The sequence below is a fragment of the Schistocerca serialis genome, chromosome 5 (genome assembly GCF_023864345.2).
Source record: "Schistocerca serialis cubense isolate TAMUIC-IGC-003099 chromosome 5, iqSchSeri2.2, whole genome shotgun sequence".
Lineage (NCBI taxonomy): Eukaryota > Metazoa > Arthropoda > Insecta > Orthoptera > Acrididae > Schistocerca > Schistocerca serialis.
The window spans coordinates 19,805,489-19,822,859 of record NC_064642.1 but is presented as its reverse complement, the minus strand read 5'-3'; the positions used below and the strand labels follow the sequence as shown (position 1 = coordinate 19,822,859).

General features: G+C 39.4%; 1 protein-coding gene across 2 annotated transcripts in view; it reads left to right on the top strand.

The window, feature by feature from the left end:
• Window positions 1-12,080, top strand: part of LOC126481452 (biogenesis of lysosome-related organelles complex 1 subunit 4) — a 57,963-nt gene extending 45,883 nt beyond the window's left edge. For both annotated transcript variants that reach the window (XR_007587563.1, XM_050105224.1), the window contains one exon: window positions 11,607-12,080. Coding sequence is in view for 1 of the 2 variants with exons in the window: in XM_050105224.1 (XP_049961181.1) it covers window positions 11,607-11,726 (120 nt within the window). In the remaining variant the exon portion in view is untranslated. The remainder of the gene's footprint in view (window positions 1-11,606) is intronic.
• The last annotated feature ends 5,291 nt before the right edge of the window (window positions 12,081-17,371 follow it).

The following is a 17,371-nucleotide window of genomic DNA, read 5'->3' as shown; positions in this document are numbered from 1 at the left end:
CATGATTGTTATACCACGGTGGATCTTTCCCCTCGCTTTGGACCTTAGTCGGTACGAACTTATCTAAGGCGTACTGGACGATGTTTCTGAATTTTTTCCATTTTTGTTCCACATCCTCTTCCTCAGAAATGAACGTTTGATGGTGGTCACTCAGATATTCTGCGATTTGTGCCCTATCACTCTTGTTAAGCAAATATATTTTCCTTCCTTTCTTGGCATTTCTTATTACACTTGTAGTCATTGATGCAACCACTGACTTATGATCACTGATACCCTCTTCTACATTCACGGAGTCGAAAAGTTCCGGTCTATTTGTTGCTATGAGGTCTAAAACGTTAGCTTCACGAGTTGGTTCTCTAACTATCTGCTCGAAGTAATTCTCGGACAAGGCAGTCAGGATAATGTCACAAGAGTCTCTGTCCCTGGCTCCAGTTCTGATTGTGTGACTATCCCATTCTATACCTGGTAGATTGAAGTCTCCCCCTATTACAATAGTATGATCACGAAACTTCTTCACGACGTTCTGCAGGTTCTCTCTGAGGCGCTCAACTACTACGGTTGCTGATGCAGGTGGCCTATAGAAGCATCCGACTATCATATCTGACCCACCTTTGATACTTAACTTAACCCAGATTATTTCACATTCGCATTCGCTAATAACTTCACTGGATATTATTGAATTCTTTACTGCTATAAATACTCCTCCACCATTGGCGTTTATCCTATCCTTGCGGTATATATTCCATTCTGTGTCTAGGATTTCGTTACTGTTCACTTCCGGTTTTAACCAACTTTCCGTTCCTAATACTATATGTGCACTATTTTCTTCAATAAGAGATACTAATTCAGGAACCTTGCCCTGGATACTCCTGCAGTTTACCAATATTACGTTAACTTTTCCTGTTTTTGGTCTCTGAGGACGAACGTTCTTTATCAACGATGATAATGTCCTCTCTGGTAAGCCGTCAGGTATTTTATCGTTTCGCCCAAGGGGGGGTCCCTCTAACCTAAAAAACCCCAGTGTGCACGCCACACGTACTCTGCTACCCTAGTAGCTGCTTCCGGTGTGTAGTGCACGCCTGACCTGTCTAGGGGGGCCCTACAGTTCTCCACCCAATAACGGAGGTCGATGAATTTGCAACCATTATAGTCGCAGAGTCGTCTGAGCCTCTGGTTTAGACCCTCCACACGGCTCCAAACCAGAGGACCGCGATCGACCCTGGGCACTATGCTGCAGATATTAAGCTCAGCTTGCACTCCGCGTGCGATGCTGGTTGTCTTCACCAAATCAGCCAGCCGCCGGAAGGAACCAAGGATGGCCTCAGAACCCAAGCGGCAGGCGTCATTCGTTCCGACATGTGCTACTATCTGCAGCCGGTCACACCCAGTGCGTTCAATAGCTGCCGGAAGGGCCTCCTCCACATTACGGACGAGACCCCCCGGCAAGCACACCGAGTGCACACTGGCATTCTTCCCCGACCTACCCGCTATTTTCCTAAGGGGCTCCATAACCCGCCTAACGTTGGAGCTCCCTATAACTAATAGGCCCGCCCTCTGTGACTGTCGGGACCTTGCCGGAGAATCGGCCACTGGCCCAACAGGCGAGGCATCCTGTGGTGGCTCGGAAACGATGTCATCACCACTAGGAAGCACCCCGTACCTGTTGGAAAGGGGTAAGGCAGCTGCCACGCGGCCAGATCCCACCTTCGCCTTTCGGCCAGGCACGCGCGAGCCCACCACTGTCTGCCATTCACCCTGGAGTGATGGCTGGCCGGTAAGATGCTCACTGCCGGAAGACGCAGCGACATCAGGGGTTCCATGTGATTCCAAGGCCACCGAAGTAGGCATAGGTCTCACCACAGTTGCCCCAACGCCACTACGAGCCGACGCCTGCGCCTCGAGCTCGATGAGCCTAACAGACAAAGCCTCCACCTGCCTCCGAAGAGTGGCCAATTCTCCTTGCGTCCGCTCACAACAACCACAGTCCCTACACATGACTATGTTTACCCTACTCTATACGGTGACAAATTCCCAAGATAATCTTCTGATGAGCTACTCTGATAATCAAGAAACACTCACTGAAATACGAGACGCGAAAACTACGCTAGGTTTTCCCAGAAAAACTATTTAAAAGCTAAGCGCAGCAAATAAGTACAAAAACACTTTATACAAACAGTACTCGCTGCTGCTGGTGCTCTCGCTCTGGCTGTCACAAGACAACTGCTGATTCAAGTGACTAGTGGCTAACGGCCGCGAAACAAACAAAAGACGGTTTTAGGGCGCTTTCTGTTCTAAACGATCAAGAAAACACTAAGAAATCTAACACGAAAACTACGTAAAGTTTTATCAAGAACTGTTAGTTACTATGCAGAGCAGATAAACACAAATAGAATCCCTTCCTTAGTGGAAGGTCGTAAACAAAATGCAAAATAAACGCTTTATACAAACAGTACTCGCTGCTGCTGGTGCTCTCGCTCTTGCTGACAAGTAAGTCACTTGGCTCAGGGATGCCTTGGGCGAGAAAGAGGCAGAAATTATCATCATGTTATGGAGCATGTTGAGGAGGAATGTTTGTGTCTGACATCAAGCTGTCCAACCTAAGACTGCATGCCTAGTAGGGATTAGTGTGTGTCACATGGAAGTCACAACAATTTGTAAAAGCCCATTGTGGAGACAGCCTTTTCAAGAGTCGTGTTTATTTGTATAAATGACTGTGAAATTAAATTAAAGCTGTTTTAATACAACACAATGAGCAGAAGGAAGTTGCTACTGGAGTAACTATCATCAGATCATGATTGTCATTAAGGCAGTGACTTAGCATACTTTGTCACCCTGCAGACCAATCATGCAGGTGGCTGTGACCCAACACACTGACATTGAAAATCTTCCTTACCACACTAACGCTACATTACACCATCATTAACTTTGCATATAGTCTGCATTTTCTGCTTTTTTTCCATGGCTGACTTTGACCATGAATATGATGCACTTTTTGTAGAGATCTGTATAAAGATCAATGTTAAAGGTTGTGATAACATCAAACAAAACTTAAAATGCAGAAAGTGTTTAAAATTACTGCCAACTTTCTCTCCTCATCCCCCGAGGAGGATCCTTGTATGCCTTCTGTCTGTGTCTAGTATATATATCACATGGTCAAATTTGACATTGTTTCTCAGAGTGTTTTCACCATGTGTAACTGAGGTGGAACTCAGGAAACAGTCCAGTATTCACCTAAGCAGATGTGGAAAACCACCTAAAAACATGATCCAGGCTGGCCGACACAGCGGCCCCCAATGATAATATGTGAGGCAGATTATTTGCTTGGCTATCTGGGCAGTTAGTCGCCATTGATATCAATATATTTTGTGACACTAAGTTAGAGTTTTCTTTGGATTGACACCTCAAATATTTTCTACTAGCCTTTTAACAACATTAAAATTGGATTTTCAATCTCCTCATAATAGGCAGGTTTTAACACCCACCTGCACCTTCAATTAAGGAAAGTGCCATAACTGAGATCTGATAAATTGAGACATGGCTTCTTTTTATTTTGTGTTTGTCCTGCATCTACACAGGGTTGGCATGGTTACTATCAGAAATGGTGTGGTTAATTTAAGGACTGAACAGATGCCCTTCCTGTCATCACCCCTCACAGAGGGGAATATGTGTACCCAAGTGTCTGTGTATAGTGTTAATATGTGTAAGTGTGTGAACATCTTCTGAATGTTTGCAACTCGTGTAACTGAGGCAAGACTTTGGAAACAGCCAGGTATTCACCTAGTGGGCGTGGGAAACCACCTAAAAACTACATCCATGCTGGCCGGAACACTGGCCCTCCTCGTCAGTCCGTCGGGCTGATTCAGTCGGGGGCCAACGCACTTGCCCAAATCCCAGAAGCAATGTGTTAAGATGCACAGCAATCTGGGTGGATATAAATGACACATGGCATGCAGATAATAGAAAAATGGCCTTGCAGTGATCTGTGAAAAATTTCCATGTTTTCCCATTTTTTAATTTCTTTTCAGTCAGTGTCAAACTGTCACTGATATTCTCAACAAAGTACTTTAGGAGACAATACACAAAATCATGAAGAACATTATTGTTGCAATTGCAGGAGACCATGTTCCATTATGAGTGAAGAAACATATTTCTTCCTGCAGTACACATTCTCATAATGACTACGGAAGCAAAACTGGAGAAAATCAGGTTTATTCATGCTGCATTTACACGGAACAGAACTTCTGGAAGATGAAAACTGAACATGTCTTTTATTTATTTTTAAAAAAATGTGTTAACATTTGAATAGATCTTACTCTCTTGGCAAAATACGTTTTTTCATCGTAACTTGTTTAAACTGAATGGCCTCTCCAGGTTAGCTTTTCTGGTTCTGATTTAGTTAGCATGATGTATGTTTATCTTGAGTTAAATTTAGGAGGTTAATAACTTCTTTACCTGTTAAATATTTCTTCTTTTCTCATTGTACAAAAGTTATTCCATTCAGATTAACGTACATTTTTTAAAGCATGTCATACTCTGACAACCCAGTCTCATTTCATAAATGGTAAATGTTTACATTTGAGTGAATACAGATTGTTGAAAAGGCAATCTGTCAGCTAGAACCATATTTTCAGAGTAGTTGCTGGAGTGTTTAAATGACCATCTGGAAGCAATATTGAGAAATTGGTTTACGAGAACTGGGTGGGGGGTGGGGGGAGGGCATATAAACATAGTGACAGAATGATAGTGACATACTGACAATTGTACTTCCTACATATTGTCTTCAAATGGAATTCAGTATGGAGGGGTGGAGGATGAAAGAAATTGCTATGTACCCTCCTCCATGAATCATATTGCTTGTGGTGTACACCAATACACGTATATAATTTTTATACTTTCCACTGACTATTTACTATTTTATTGGCACCTCTTATTCATCTCATATATTTCAATTTAATTCTTTCTGTTTATTTTTTATCCTCTCCGTATTGTTATTAGTTTATTTTTGATTATATTCATATCAGTTATATTGTTTTAAAAATTCTCTTTGAGTTACATATTCACTTTTTAGTTCTGTTCCATCATATTTTATTGTTATTAGGTTTATACACATTTTTACTGGTTTGTAGCATCTAAATCTTGTCTGTTACAAGCTCTTAGTATTATTGGTTTTCTGTTTGTCACAAATTCATAGTATATCTCTTTTGCGTATATTCTAAGCAGCACATCCTGTTTTTGGATATTTTTGTCTTCCCAAGTTTCGTACTATGTCACGGATTTGTTGTTAGTGTTACTGTTAACAACTCATAACCTTCAGACTTTCTCTATTCACATCAAATATAAATTTACTGACCCATCAATATATGAACACGTATAAAGGTAATTCACCCTGTGAAGCGTATAGTTTGCAATTCATATATTTGATTTTGTTTTTCACTTCAACATGTGTTCGGAAGAGCATGGGATTATTCTAACACAGATTAGCTTCAATGCAAATGACACATTTTTACCAATATAAGATGTGGAGGTACTGCACACTGCAAAATCTTGCTCTGTATTCTATACCATATTATCAAAGGCACAGGGAATGTGTCCTCTAAGCACTGTTCTTTGGTACAGGTTGTTGTCAGAAGGTACTGATAGTGCCAGGCTCAGTGGCAAAGTCTGTACTGTGCTGAATTGGCAGCTTTCATGATTAAAGGACAGATCATAGAAGGTCTGTGTACCTGCTTAGAAAGAAAAAAAAAAAAAAAAAAAAAAAAAAAAAAAAAAAAAAGCGCTTACAAATTCTGAACAACTTTTCATCACTGTTATCCCGTTGGAGCATAATATCAGCAGTGTACCAAGGAAAGAATATGCAGTATCTGCAGGTTAGCTGATGCAATGGTTTCTGTTAACAATAATCAGTTTACAAAGCAAATGGGGATGATAGAGGTACCCAGTGCCATCATACACACAATCACACCTGCAGTTGGCCCCGTATGTAAATTCAGATATATACCTGAATATAGTTATCACCAAACTATTGTTCAACATTTATTCTGTGTCCCTGTACCCATAGATCTATATCTGGCAAGTACCACACACTGTCGCTATTTAGAGGCTTCGCGCTGCACCCACAACTGTGGCACAGCATCTGAAGGCTTAGGAACCCTATGCCACCACTTCCACTTACTAAATGTGAATGTTGGGGTACATCATTTGACAAAATGATGTCTTAGATCATTTTATTTTAGCAACAGTGGTTACTGCAGATTCCAGAAATGTCTCCATAAGGAAATTTATGTAAATTGAAGTTATATGACCACCTTTACAATATTCAGGGCTCCCTGTTCCAGCAGGACATTGTCAAACCCCGTGTCAATTGAAATGTGCAAGTTATATTCCCTATTCAGAATGCGTCCCAGAGTTACATGCTTAGCAGACAGCACCAATTGTGAACATGCTTTGGATGTTGTCAGCTGGCCCACTGTTCAGTCTTCCACTAGCCATTCTCAACAAACTGTGGAATTGGATAAAAGAAGTATAGATTTCTAATACTTTTTGAAACAGTGCTGCAATTCATTATAGTTAGTTCTGCTGGTTGCAGTGGCTTTGTTAAATGCCAACTTGTCAGTAAGTGACTGAATTCCACTGAAACTTTTCTCCTCTACACCAAGCTTATTCAAAAATATATTTTTGTAGCTAATTCAACCATTTTCATCCCCTTCTAATTTGTCATCTGCTGCATCCTCCTCCACCAGATTAAACATTGCTGTAAACCTTCATGTATACTCCTCCAAACCATTCCATCTCCTGACATGTGTTTTCAATACATTCGTATCTTCAGAAATTCTAATATCTGTTCGTGTTGTAAATTACCTGTCTGTTTAGTTACCTTTTGTATAAATTTATTGGTATTTTCTCCATTCCTACCTGGAGTTTCCATTGCTTGATGTAATTGGCATTTTGACATCTTAAGCCATTCAACAATTTCATCTGTTCTATAGTAACATCCATTTGGAAATTTAGGCCATGTACCTGTCCCCGTAATTATATGTATAGGAATATTTCTATTATTATTAGGAATTGTTTTAGGGGAGGGGGGCAATGATTACTTTGTTGCTACAAGTGCCTCTTATGTGGTTCTCATCATGGGGGGGGGGGGGGGGGGGGGGAGAGACTGTTGAGACAAAACAGTCATTAGCAATGTCTGAGTCGCTTGCCACACCTAAGTTGCATCATGCTTATTCACATATGAAAGGCTCCGCCAGAGCTGACTTGCAATTCCCCAGCATCTTCTGGAATCAAGATGAAATTCAGAAATTGCAACTCTCAGCATTTTGGGTGGAAAATAAAGGGAATGACAACATCAACCAACCTAAGATGACCTGATTAGTGAGTCCTCATTTTTATACATTATTGACAGTACAAGCAAACTTATAATATTCTCCGAATTTTCTCGGGTGTGCTCCGCCACTATGGGAGGTGGTCTGTAAAAGCATGTGATTATCATGTTTTCCCAACTTTAATGCTTAACTTCAACCAGATTATTTCACATTTGGAATGTGTAATAAATTCGCAAGATACTGTCAGTGTAAATCCCAATCTGAATTTAGATTTCACTGCTATTCGTTTTCAATGCCAGCAAGCGTTCTGCCCCTAGTACTATGTGGGCATCCTTTAATAACTGAATTTAAGGTGACGTGATAATCCCCTGAAGAAGCAGCATTAAGCATTAAGGAAAAGTAGATAATGTAAAAAAGCAGAACAAAATGAAATTATGACAGAAAATATAAAAAACTGGTTCTTTTACAGTCCATTCAGAAATGAAGAAGAAAAGAAGATAAAATAAAATTTAATTGAATTAATTGAAAGATTGACACTCTTTGGACTGCATGTCACTCCAAAATTATTCAAAGACAACTGTTTATTAATGTGATACCTTCAATTACCTGTAGTTTATGTATATGACCTAAAAAATGAAAGTTCTCAGAGAAGGAGAGTTTAATGATTTTGAAATAATGTGTCCATTAGGAAAGGAAATTCTCAAGTTACAGATAAGCTTAAACACTGTGTCCCAAATTATGCATACCTCCTAAGATTTCATTAACTGTTCAATGTCCAATGTCAAGTATTTTGAAAAAGATGGTTGTAAACAAACAGGCAGTCATTTTGCTATATAGTTAACATTCAAATTTCTATTACCTATCAAAATATTAAAGGAACTGTGGTTGTTTTAAATGGATCAACATACATACCAGTACACATCATCTGTTATCATAAAAAAAACATCATAACAGGATGGAAAGTATACTGAGCTGCCAGTCTGAATCTTTATATTTCCCACTTCATTAAGCAAGTATTGTACTGGAAATGTTAACAGTGGTTACATTATTGCAGTACTTTTTTCAAAAGCGATCTTAATGCCAGTAACATGTTTGTCCCATTTTAAATACTCACTTGTAAAAACTTATGTTTCTGTATCTTGAATCCCATTTGAAAAATTAGAACTGCCCATCTTGCATGGAAACCTTGTATACATTGGATACTTGTAATAAGATTTGTGTTTACTAGCTCTAAAGAGGTCAACTGCAAGTTGTTAGTTGTAAGTATGATTGTTTGTTATAACTATCAAACAATTGCCTGCAAGGCATATGTTGCTCATATTGCTCTACTGCAGCAGACATGTTTCCACTACGTGACTCATTGCATGTTGGTCAGTGGTACTTTGTTTATACAGTCTTGGGATTAAGTCTAGATTCGGAGTGGAGTTTGGTGTTAGGGAGCGTAACAGAAGTTATTCGTTGCCAACTAAAGCAGCATAATTTCAAGTTACAAGATATATTGTGACATGTGTTCAGTCACTGACGAAAAATGCTGTCGCTGAACTGATATTGGAAAAAATCTGTAATGGTAGACAGTGGCAGCATTCAGAAAGAGGTACAAGCTACTGAAAGTTGTTTGCAAGTACATTTGCTGAACACTTTGACTTTGTAATTAAGGAAGGAAATATCTATCTTTTGTGTTTGGTAAAATATATTGGGATTGTTTGCCTTTTTAATGTCACTGTTTACCAATGGTTCATTGTTTGTGATTTTTTAAACTGAGTGTGAACTTCCACATCAAGACAAACATTTTGTAGGTGTTATTATTCCAAAGAAGTAACTATCTTTGAGAGAGAGAAATCAGTAAATAGTGACCTACTTTCATCCATTAGTCGCCGGCCGGAGTGGCCATGTGGTTCTAGGCGCTACAGTCTGGAACCGAGCGACCGCTACGGTCGCAGGTTCGAATCCTGCCTCGGGCATGGATGTGTGTGATGTCCTTAGGTTAGTTAGGTTTAATTAATTCCAAGTTCTAGACGACTGATGACCTCAGAAGTTAAGTCGCATAGTGTTCAGAGCCATTTGAGCCATCCATTAGTGTTGTGTGGAATAATATTATACAGTACCTCTTCTTTAATAAAGAAAGTCTTCCTGGCTCGAAAACATATTTTAAGAGTAATATGTGTTGCTCAGCCATGATCATCTTTTAGACATCATGCAGAGAACTGGAAAACACTATGCTGCTTTATATTTTATTCTGGTATATAAGCTTATTTTCACTTTTTTGCCTCCATCAGTACATGTCCTGGCATTGTAAATGGACATATGTCAACTTGTAGACATATAGTTATTCCCTCAAGAAGTTTGTTGCAAATAATCCACTATAGTTCAAAGAAAACAGTGGTGTACATAATTACAATACCAGAAGGAAAATTGACATTCATTACTCCACGTTAGCTTTGTCTTCAGCACAAAAAGGGGTTTACGGTGCTGCAACAAAAAATTTTGACAGCATGTTCAGTGATATAAAATATATGAGACAGCAAAGCAAATTATGAAAACAAGCTGAAAAAGTTTCTCTTTGACAACTCCTATTCCGTAGGAGAATTTCTATTATTGTAATGTGTAATAGGTGGTGAGTAGGAATTACTAACTTACCCCTGTATATTTAATAAAAAAAAAGCCAAATTTATAATTGTTCAGCATGTAGCCGTATTTAGAAATTAAAAATTTGCAATGTTATCATGTGAAATGACTCATTCCAATTTATCATGCAGATGGTCCATTTAACATGAAAGTAACTAATTAATTTCTCAGCCTATTATACTTTAATAAGAGTGATTTTGTGTGTTCTCAATTGGTGCAAGTAAGTGGATGGAGCCCAATCAGTTTCCTACATATTTACCTAATTTTGTACTGTTTGTGCCCTAGTTTTCAAGACTTTAATTTTGTGCAAGTGTCAGACATAATTTAAAAGATGGCTGCCATGATGAAACATTTGTGAGGGGGTTAGGCTGGACCAGTAATGTTTTAGCAGAAGAAAAAGGAACTTAATCTTGGAACCTGCTGCTCAGTAGCTTTCTCCCCATACTCAGTTTGGCACTGTAAAATAGATCCTTCTTCTTCAGTATCTTGTTTTTAGCAGGCACTGAACTCATGTAGGGGCAAGGTGAAGTCATCTTCCACTTACATTGCCCAGTCCCATTCAGTTAGCTAGTTTTATAAAATTGGTTCAGTGTGCTCAATCTGTTTCGAAGATGAGAATAAAGGCTCTTTGTTAATTGCCGTGTTCTTATTTAACAGCCAGCCTTCCAGGATAATGTAGCAATTTTGCCTCTAATTACTTATCACAGTGATGGAAATGTTTTGCAGCCATTTATCCAATGGACTACATCCTCATCTACATCCATACTCCACAAGCCACCTGACGGTGTGTGGCAGAGGGTACCTTGAGTACCTCTATCAGTTCTCCGTTCTATTCCAGTACACAAACAGTGGAGAATTTCTGATTCCACACAAGACAATAACAGATGACTTATTCTCACTGCCTGTGATTTGAATTTTTCCCTCTCTCTTGCTGGTGCATATTGCCACAATTATTTCAGCAAATATGAAATATCAAAATAATGCTTTCTAACAGCTCAGCTCTTATTTCATGATTACTTGAGACAGGTTGTGCCAAGGAAACTTTTTGCTTGGTGTTCATTCTGCTTCATTTGACCTGACTGTTAATTTTCTGTGTTGATTTGATTTTGCCAAATGCATTTAATAATACTGCATGCACTTCTGCTTGTGCTTCAGTGCAACTGATATTTGATTTTGTATACACACTTTATCTGTCTCCTTGCTGTCAATATAAAATTTATTTCAACAATTCGTGTTCCTCATTCCTTTTATGTTTTATGCTCCCTCTAGTCATAAATGCTGGATATTTACTGCTTCACAACTGAGAAATGATGCAAGGAAGTAGGAAATGCCAGCAATAAAGTAACCAAATGTTTAATTATTTTAATAGTGCTTTACCAGAGTCCAACACACTCATTGAATGAAGGTTGTATTACAGACATCTTTAACTCAGTAGCACGGTTTCTGAAAGTCATTTCTCACATGTGGTCACTGTAAAATTAATTAATGCTCTTATTTTTGTCTAAAATCATCTTTTTGATGTAATGATAATTTAAAGAAAAGTGATAGTTTTGCTGCTTTTTATGTATAAATTTCGCAACTGTGAATTTGTTCTACTATGTAGATCCAGTTACAATTATGCAAAAATTATTACCAATATATATTTATTTATTTCAGAAAAAGTCTGATCCACTGTCAAGGGCAGCCAGTTCTCCACCATACCAGCCACCTGAAATTTTCAAAACAGATGACTATTTTCCAAAAACTGAGGAGTCAGGAGCAGCATCGAATGATTGAAGATTTCTGTGGAGAGGCACTGCTACTGATATATTTTTGTATACATTTATGTAAAAGAACGTAACATTTGAATATTTAGTCGAATCTTGAGTTTTGTGAATATTTGAAGACAGTATCTGATAATGTAACTGATGTTTATTTTCAAATGATTAAGGATTTTGTTTTATGTTAAACAAGAGTTACTGTTGTGAACACTACATAGTGACAGCCTGTTCTCTGTCATCCTGTTGCCAGAGGCAAGCATGTGGTGCTGTAGAGCTTCCAGTCAGCTAGTCGGCAGAAAGCTTTGCAGCCTTTTGATTTACAAAAACGAAAGTAATTACATTATTAAAGAGAATAAAAAATATTTCATGACTCAGCTTCTTAATTAGATGAAAGACTGAATTCCCTACACAAGTAGTGCCTTATAGAAATTCCTTCACCAAAGAAGACAAATTAAATACTCCTGAATTCCAATGAAAATCTTCTGCCAAGATGAGAAATGTAGAAGTAGATATCCTCGGTGTAGCAAACCAGCTTAAATCATTTTAATAAAGGCAAGGCTTCTGGTCCAGATTCTATACCAGTCAAGTTCCTTTCAGAATATACTGATACAATAGCTCCATATTTAGCAATTATATACAACTGCTCGCTCACAGAAAGATCCACACCTAGAGACTGGAAAAATTGCTTAAGTCACACCAATACTCAAAAAGGGAAATCCACTGAATTACAGGCCCATATCACTAACGTTGATTTGCAGTAGGGTTTCGGAACATATACTGTTTTTGAACATTATTAATTACATCGAAGATTATTGACATAGTCAGCACGGATTCAGAAAATATTGTTCTTGTGAAACACAACTAGCTCTTTATACTCTTGAAGTAATGAGTGCTATCGACAGGGGATGTCAACTTGATTGCATATTTTTAGATTTCCAAAAGGCTTTCAACATCATTCCTCACAAGAGTCTTCTAACCAAACTGCGTGCCTATGGAATATTACCTCAGTTGTACGACTGGACTCATGATTTCCTGTCAGAAGGGTCACATTTCATAGTAATAGACAGAAAGTCAATGAGTAAAACAGAAGTAATATCTGTCGTTCCCCAAGGAAGTGTTACAGGCCATCTATTGTTCCTGATCTATATTCACGACATAGGAGACAATCTGATTAGCCCTCTTAGATTGTTTGCAGATGATGCTGTCATTTACCATCAATGATTTATATATGATATCTATATGGTGCAAAAAGTTGCAATTGACCCTGAACAAAGAAAAGTGTGAAGTTATTCACATAAGTAATAAAAGAAATCCACTAAATTTCGATTATGTGGCAAGTCACACATACCTGAAGGCTGCAAATTCAACTAAATATTTAGGGATTACAATTACAAATAACCTAAATTGGAATGATCACATAGATAGATAATGTTGTGGGTAGAGCAAACCAAAGACTGCGATTCATTGGCAGAACACTTAAAAGGTGCAACAGGCTTACTAAAGAGACTACTTACACCACATCTGCCCTATTCTGGAGTACTGCTGTGTGCTCTGGGATCCGCATCAGGTGGGACTGACAGGTGACATCGAAAAAATTCAAAGAAGGGCAGCTCATTTTGTATTATCGCAAAATGGGGAGATAGTGCCACAGACATGATATGTGAATTGGAGTGGCAATCGTTAAAACAAAGGCATATTTTGTTGCCACAGGATCTTCTCGTGAAATTTCAATCGCTGAGACATGATCATCACAACAAAATAAGAGAAATCATTGCTCGCACAGAAAAATTTAGGTGTTCATTTTTCCTGCCATTCAAAAGTGGAATGGTAGAGAGACAGCTTGAAGGTGGCTCATTGAACCCTATGCCAGGCACTTTATTGTGAATAGCAGAGTAATTACGTAGTTCAGGTGTGGATGTAGATGACTTTTCAGTTGTGCTCTTATGATCCTGCCTAACCATATCCTCAGGTGGGGGTGGGGGAATTGATGATCAGTGTTATATGTGAGATCTTAGCTTTCCTTGTAGCTACATCATGTGTACGTTAAGTTAAACACTTAACTTTTCCTAATTGTGCATTTGCGCTACTTTAATGCTGTTATTGGCTGACTATATCATGTCCTCCATGCTCTGACTCTGCTGTTACAGGCTGGCAACACCATGTGACACAAGCTATCATTAGCTAACAATAGTGCATTGCAATCTCGATTTCAGTGCTTTGGAATTCATATGTTTATTTTCATAATAGGAAAATATGCAATGCACATGTTGCCATACGTCAAAGATCTTCCCAAAATGAGTCTTTTTTTTTTGCTGTGTTTTGTTTTCTGAAGTGCCGGCAACTTCTATGCTGATAAGTTTTACAGCACTGAGGGGAAAGTATATTGTCACTTAACACAGAAAAAATGTATTTTCACCTGAGGTATAGTGTATTTTTGCTTTAACCGGGAAATCCAGGAATTTTTTTCTTGTCTGAATGTAGACCCTCGACACTACTCACAAGATATTTTGCAGACAGTAGCCACATATAACACTGGCTGCACCTGTAAAACTATATCATTGTAGAGCACATAGTTCAGGAGAGACAAGAACATACACATAGAGCTGCGTGAAAATGAAACTAGGGCGAAATTCGCTGGAGATACAGGTGAAATATGTATACAGACTATATTTGATGTGCGTATGCAGGTAAAACCACAGGTAAAAAAGCTCACTGTAAACCCCTGGAACAAGTTCAACCAAATTTGGTACATATAACAGATACAATGTGGAAATAAATACTGTGGCATTACGAACCACTAGCATCCTATTGGGGTGAGTGTAACAACAGAAGAGAAGGGGGTGAGGAGCAGATGGACAGAGACAGGGAAGAAGAAATGGAGAGAGATAGAGAGAGAGAGAGAGATTGGATTTCTTTTATTCCCCTTTTTGTCATCTCACTGATTTGCATCTTTTCACCAGTACAATGATAGGAAAAAAAGAATATGATATTTTTCAGCTCATACTGCTGCACAAGTGGTCAAGTTGCTGGACGCACACTATCTCGGAGAGCAGAGTGTATCTCCCGAATGTGGAAAACCACGTATTGCTATTCCAGAGAAACGGTTACTTGGAAAGACAGATACAGCATACTCTGCACCACATGACTAGGGAGAAGTACAAAGTCGCAGAGAAAGTGGTAACCACAGCTTTTATACTGTACCCGGGTGTGCTGCTGGAGAAAAATTGAGTGCAGCTTCAGAAAGCAACAAGTTAAAATGATTTTCTACCCATCCAACAAATCACAGCATTACTGAGCAGCATTAAAGATAATCTAGGTTTACAGGTGGCTGGGGTATGCCAGATTCTGTGCAAATGCAGTAAAACATATATTGGACAAACAGTACACACCTTTGAGGATAGCTGCCAAGAACACCAATGTTACACCCAACTAATTTACTCCAGGTCAACGGTCACAGAACATTGTCTGTACATATGTGATGGAACCAGGATTTTAGCACAAAGGTCTGCATCATTAGGGAATCCATTGAAATATGGACCAGGATCAGTCTTATCAACTAAGACTGGGGCTACTTTCTCAGCAAGACTTGGACACCAGCTTTGTGTCTAATTAAGGAGAAGACACTCAGCAGAAACAACGAGTAGGTGGATGCAGTGCCTACATTGACGCTGCTACAGCGGGATGCCACCTTGGGCATGCACAGCCACAGTCACCAAAGCAGGCACCTCTTCGGCTGCCAACACACACACACACACACACACACACACACACACACACACACACACTCGGGCACAGGTTACATATAGAGCAGCCCACAGGAGATGTGGAGCAAGGGTACACAAGTCTGCTGTGCGCCCCAGGAGGTAAGTCTGTCAGAACATCAGGCGATGACAACATGTCTGATTGCCAGAATGTCTACTCACACAACGAACCAGCGCTATACCCGTGTACAGTTCGAGCGACAAATATGCCAGGAGAAACTGAAGAGTCAATCTAACTGTCCTTGCTGTCCCTATAAGAGTATATATTACTATGTGTGTCACTTAAATATTTGTTCTTGAAACTTTGTAAGCAGCTTTCCCAAAGTGGTCTACACCTATTTTCAAGCATCTACCCATTGAAGTTTTCCAGCACATCTGCGATGCTGTCTCTTTAGTCAGACATACATGTGGCCATTCGCGCTGCCCTTCCTTGTATGCAGTTACAAGAGAAATCTCTCGACTCAAAGAGGAATTCCGTGTGCCAGTTGTATTTACAACCATTATGTACCACTGTGATTAGAATGGTGAAAGCATTTGATTGTGTTACTCTTGGTTTGCCCACTATCGGGCTTTAAAATATACATGAGCCCCTCAGCAAAATGCATGAAATAATATACAAAATCACTATACGCACATTTGGTGAAAGCAATACCTGGACAATCCTCAGAATTACCTTCTTCAGCTGCAAAATCAAATGCCACTTGAATCACATTCTTAAAGTCACCAAATGTGTGGGAGTACTGCACCCAGTTGTTAGGCCAGGAATATTGAAGCATAGGCTGTTCATAACCAGCTGTCTGCCCCAATGTATCAGCCTATGCATTTTCATTATAAAAATTCTATTTCCTAATTTAGTGGCGAAGTTAGTGCAGAGTGTCCTTATGGAGTCTGTTATCCTTCTGGCATACATTTTATACTGCCAGAAGAAATATACATCCAAAGGCTGTGATCATGCATTCAGTGTCTTTACCTTTGACTAAATCGACTTTTAAAGTCAGTGAGCTCTCCTGCCCGACCCAGTCTGCTGTTATTGCTTACCTACTGAGAACACAATACTCACCGCCTCCTTCTATACTGACAGGGCTGTATGTTGTGACATCTACTGGGAAATACCGTATTACACAGGTGTGTGTGGATACTTTTAAGGGGAGGTTTACTATCATTTGGTTAAAAAAAAATCAACTTTTTTTAAAATTGCATCTTTGGACCCATAAAAGTGTTTAGAATCCAACCTTGAAACGATTTTTCTGAATACAGAACGGAAATGCTTGTTATTTGCGGTTGAAAAAAAAAAAAAAAAAGCACCTGCCTGAAATTGGCCTCTTTCACGCAGCAGTTTTTTTCTTTTGGTGGAAGAGTTATTGTACCGGTGCTTATGAGACAACACACAAAATTCAAATGAAAGTTTAAACGCGTGTGTTTGGAAGCTAGCCCCCTAGCATTTGCATTCTGGTGCGAAGACTGTGGAGATTGCAACTTTCCTGGCAGTGAGCAGCTTCAACAAAGGGTATTCAGCAATTCTGAAGACCATGACAACGATGGACATCAGCCTGGGACTCGATTTGATGCAGTTCGCCAAGCATTCGGACGACCACCGGATTAAAGCGGCCGAAAACTGCTTGTCACCGGCAGTATGAGCGACTCTTGAGCAGCGCAGGACGGCCCAGATTGAGCAGAACACCCTCTATGAGGAAGAGGAAGGTCTAGTTTATGGACCCGGAATAGCAGATTGAACATACATTGCATAATATGGCATTTATATGTAGTCAAAACTTAAAATGCGTTTTTCTCAAAATTACGTTTTTTTTATGAACCATGGACCTTGCCGTTGACGGGGAGGCTTGCGTGCCTCAGCAACACAGATAGCCGTACCGTAGGTGCAACCACAACGGAGGGGTAT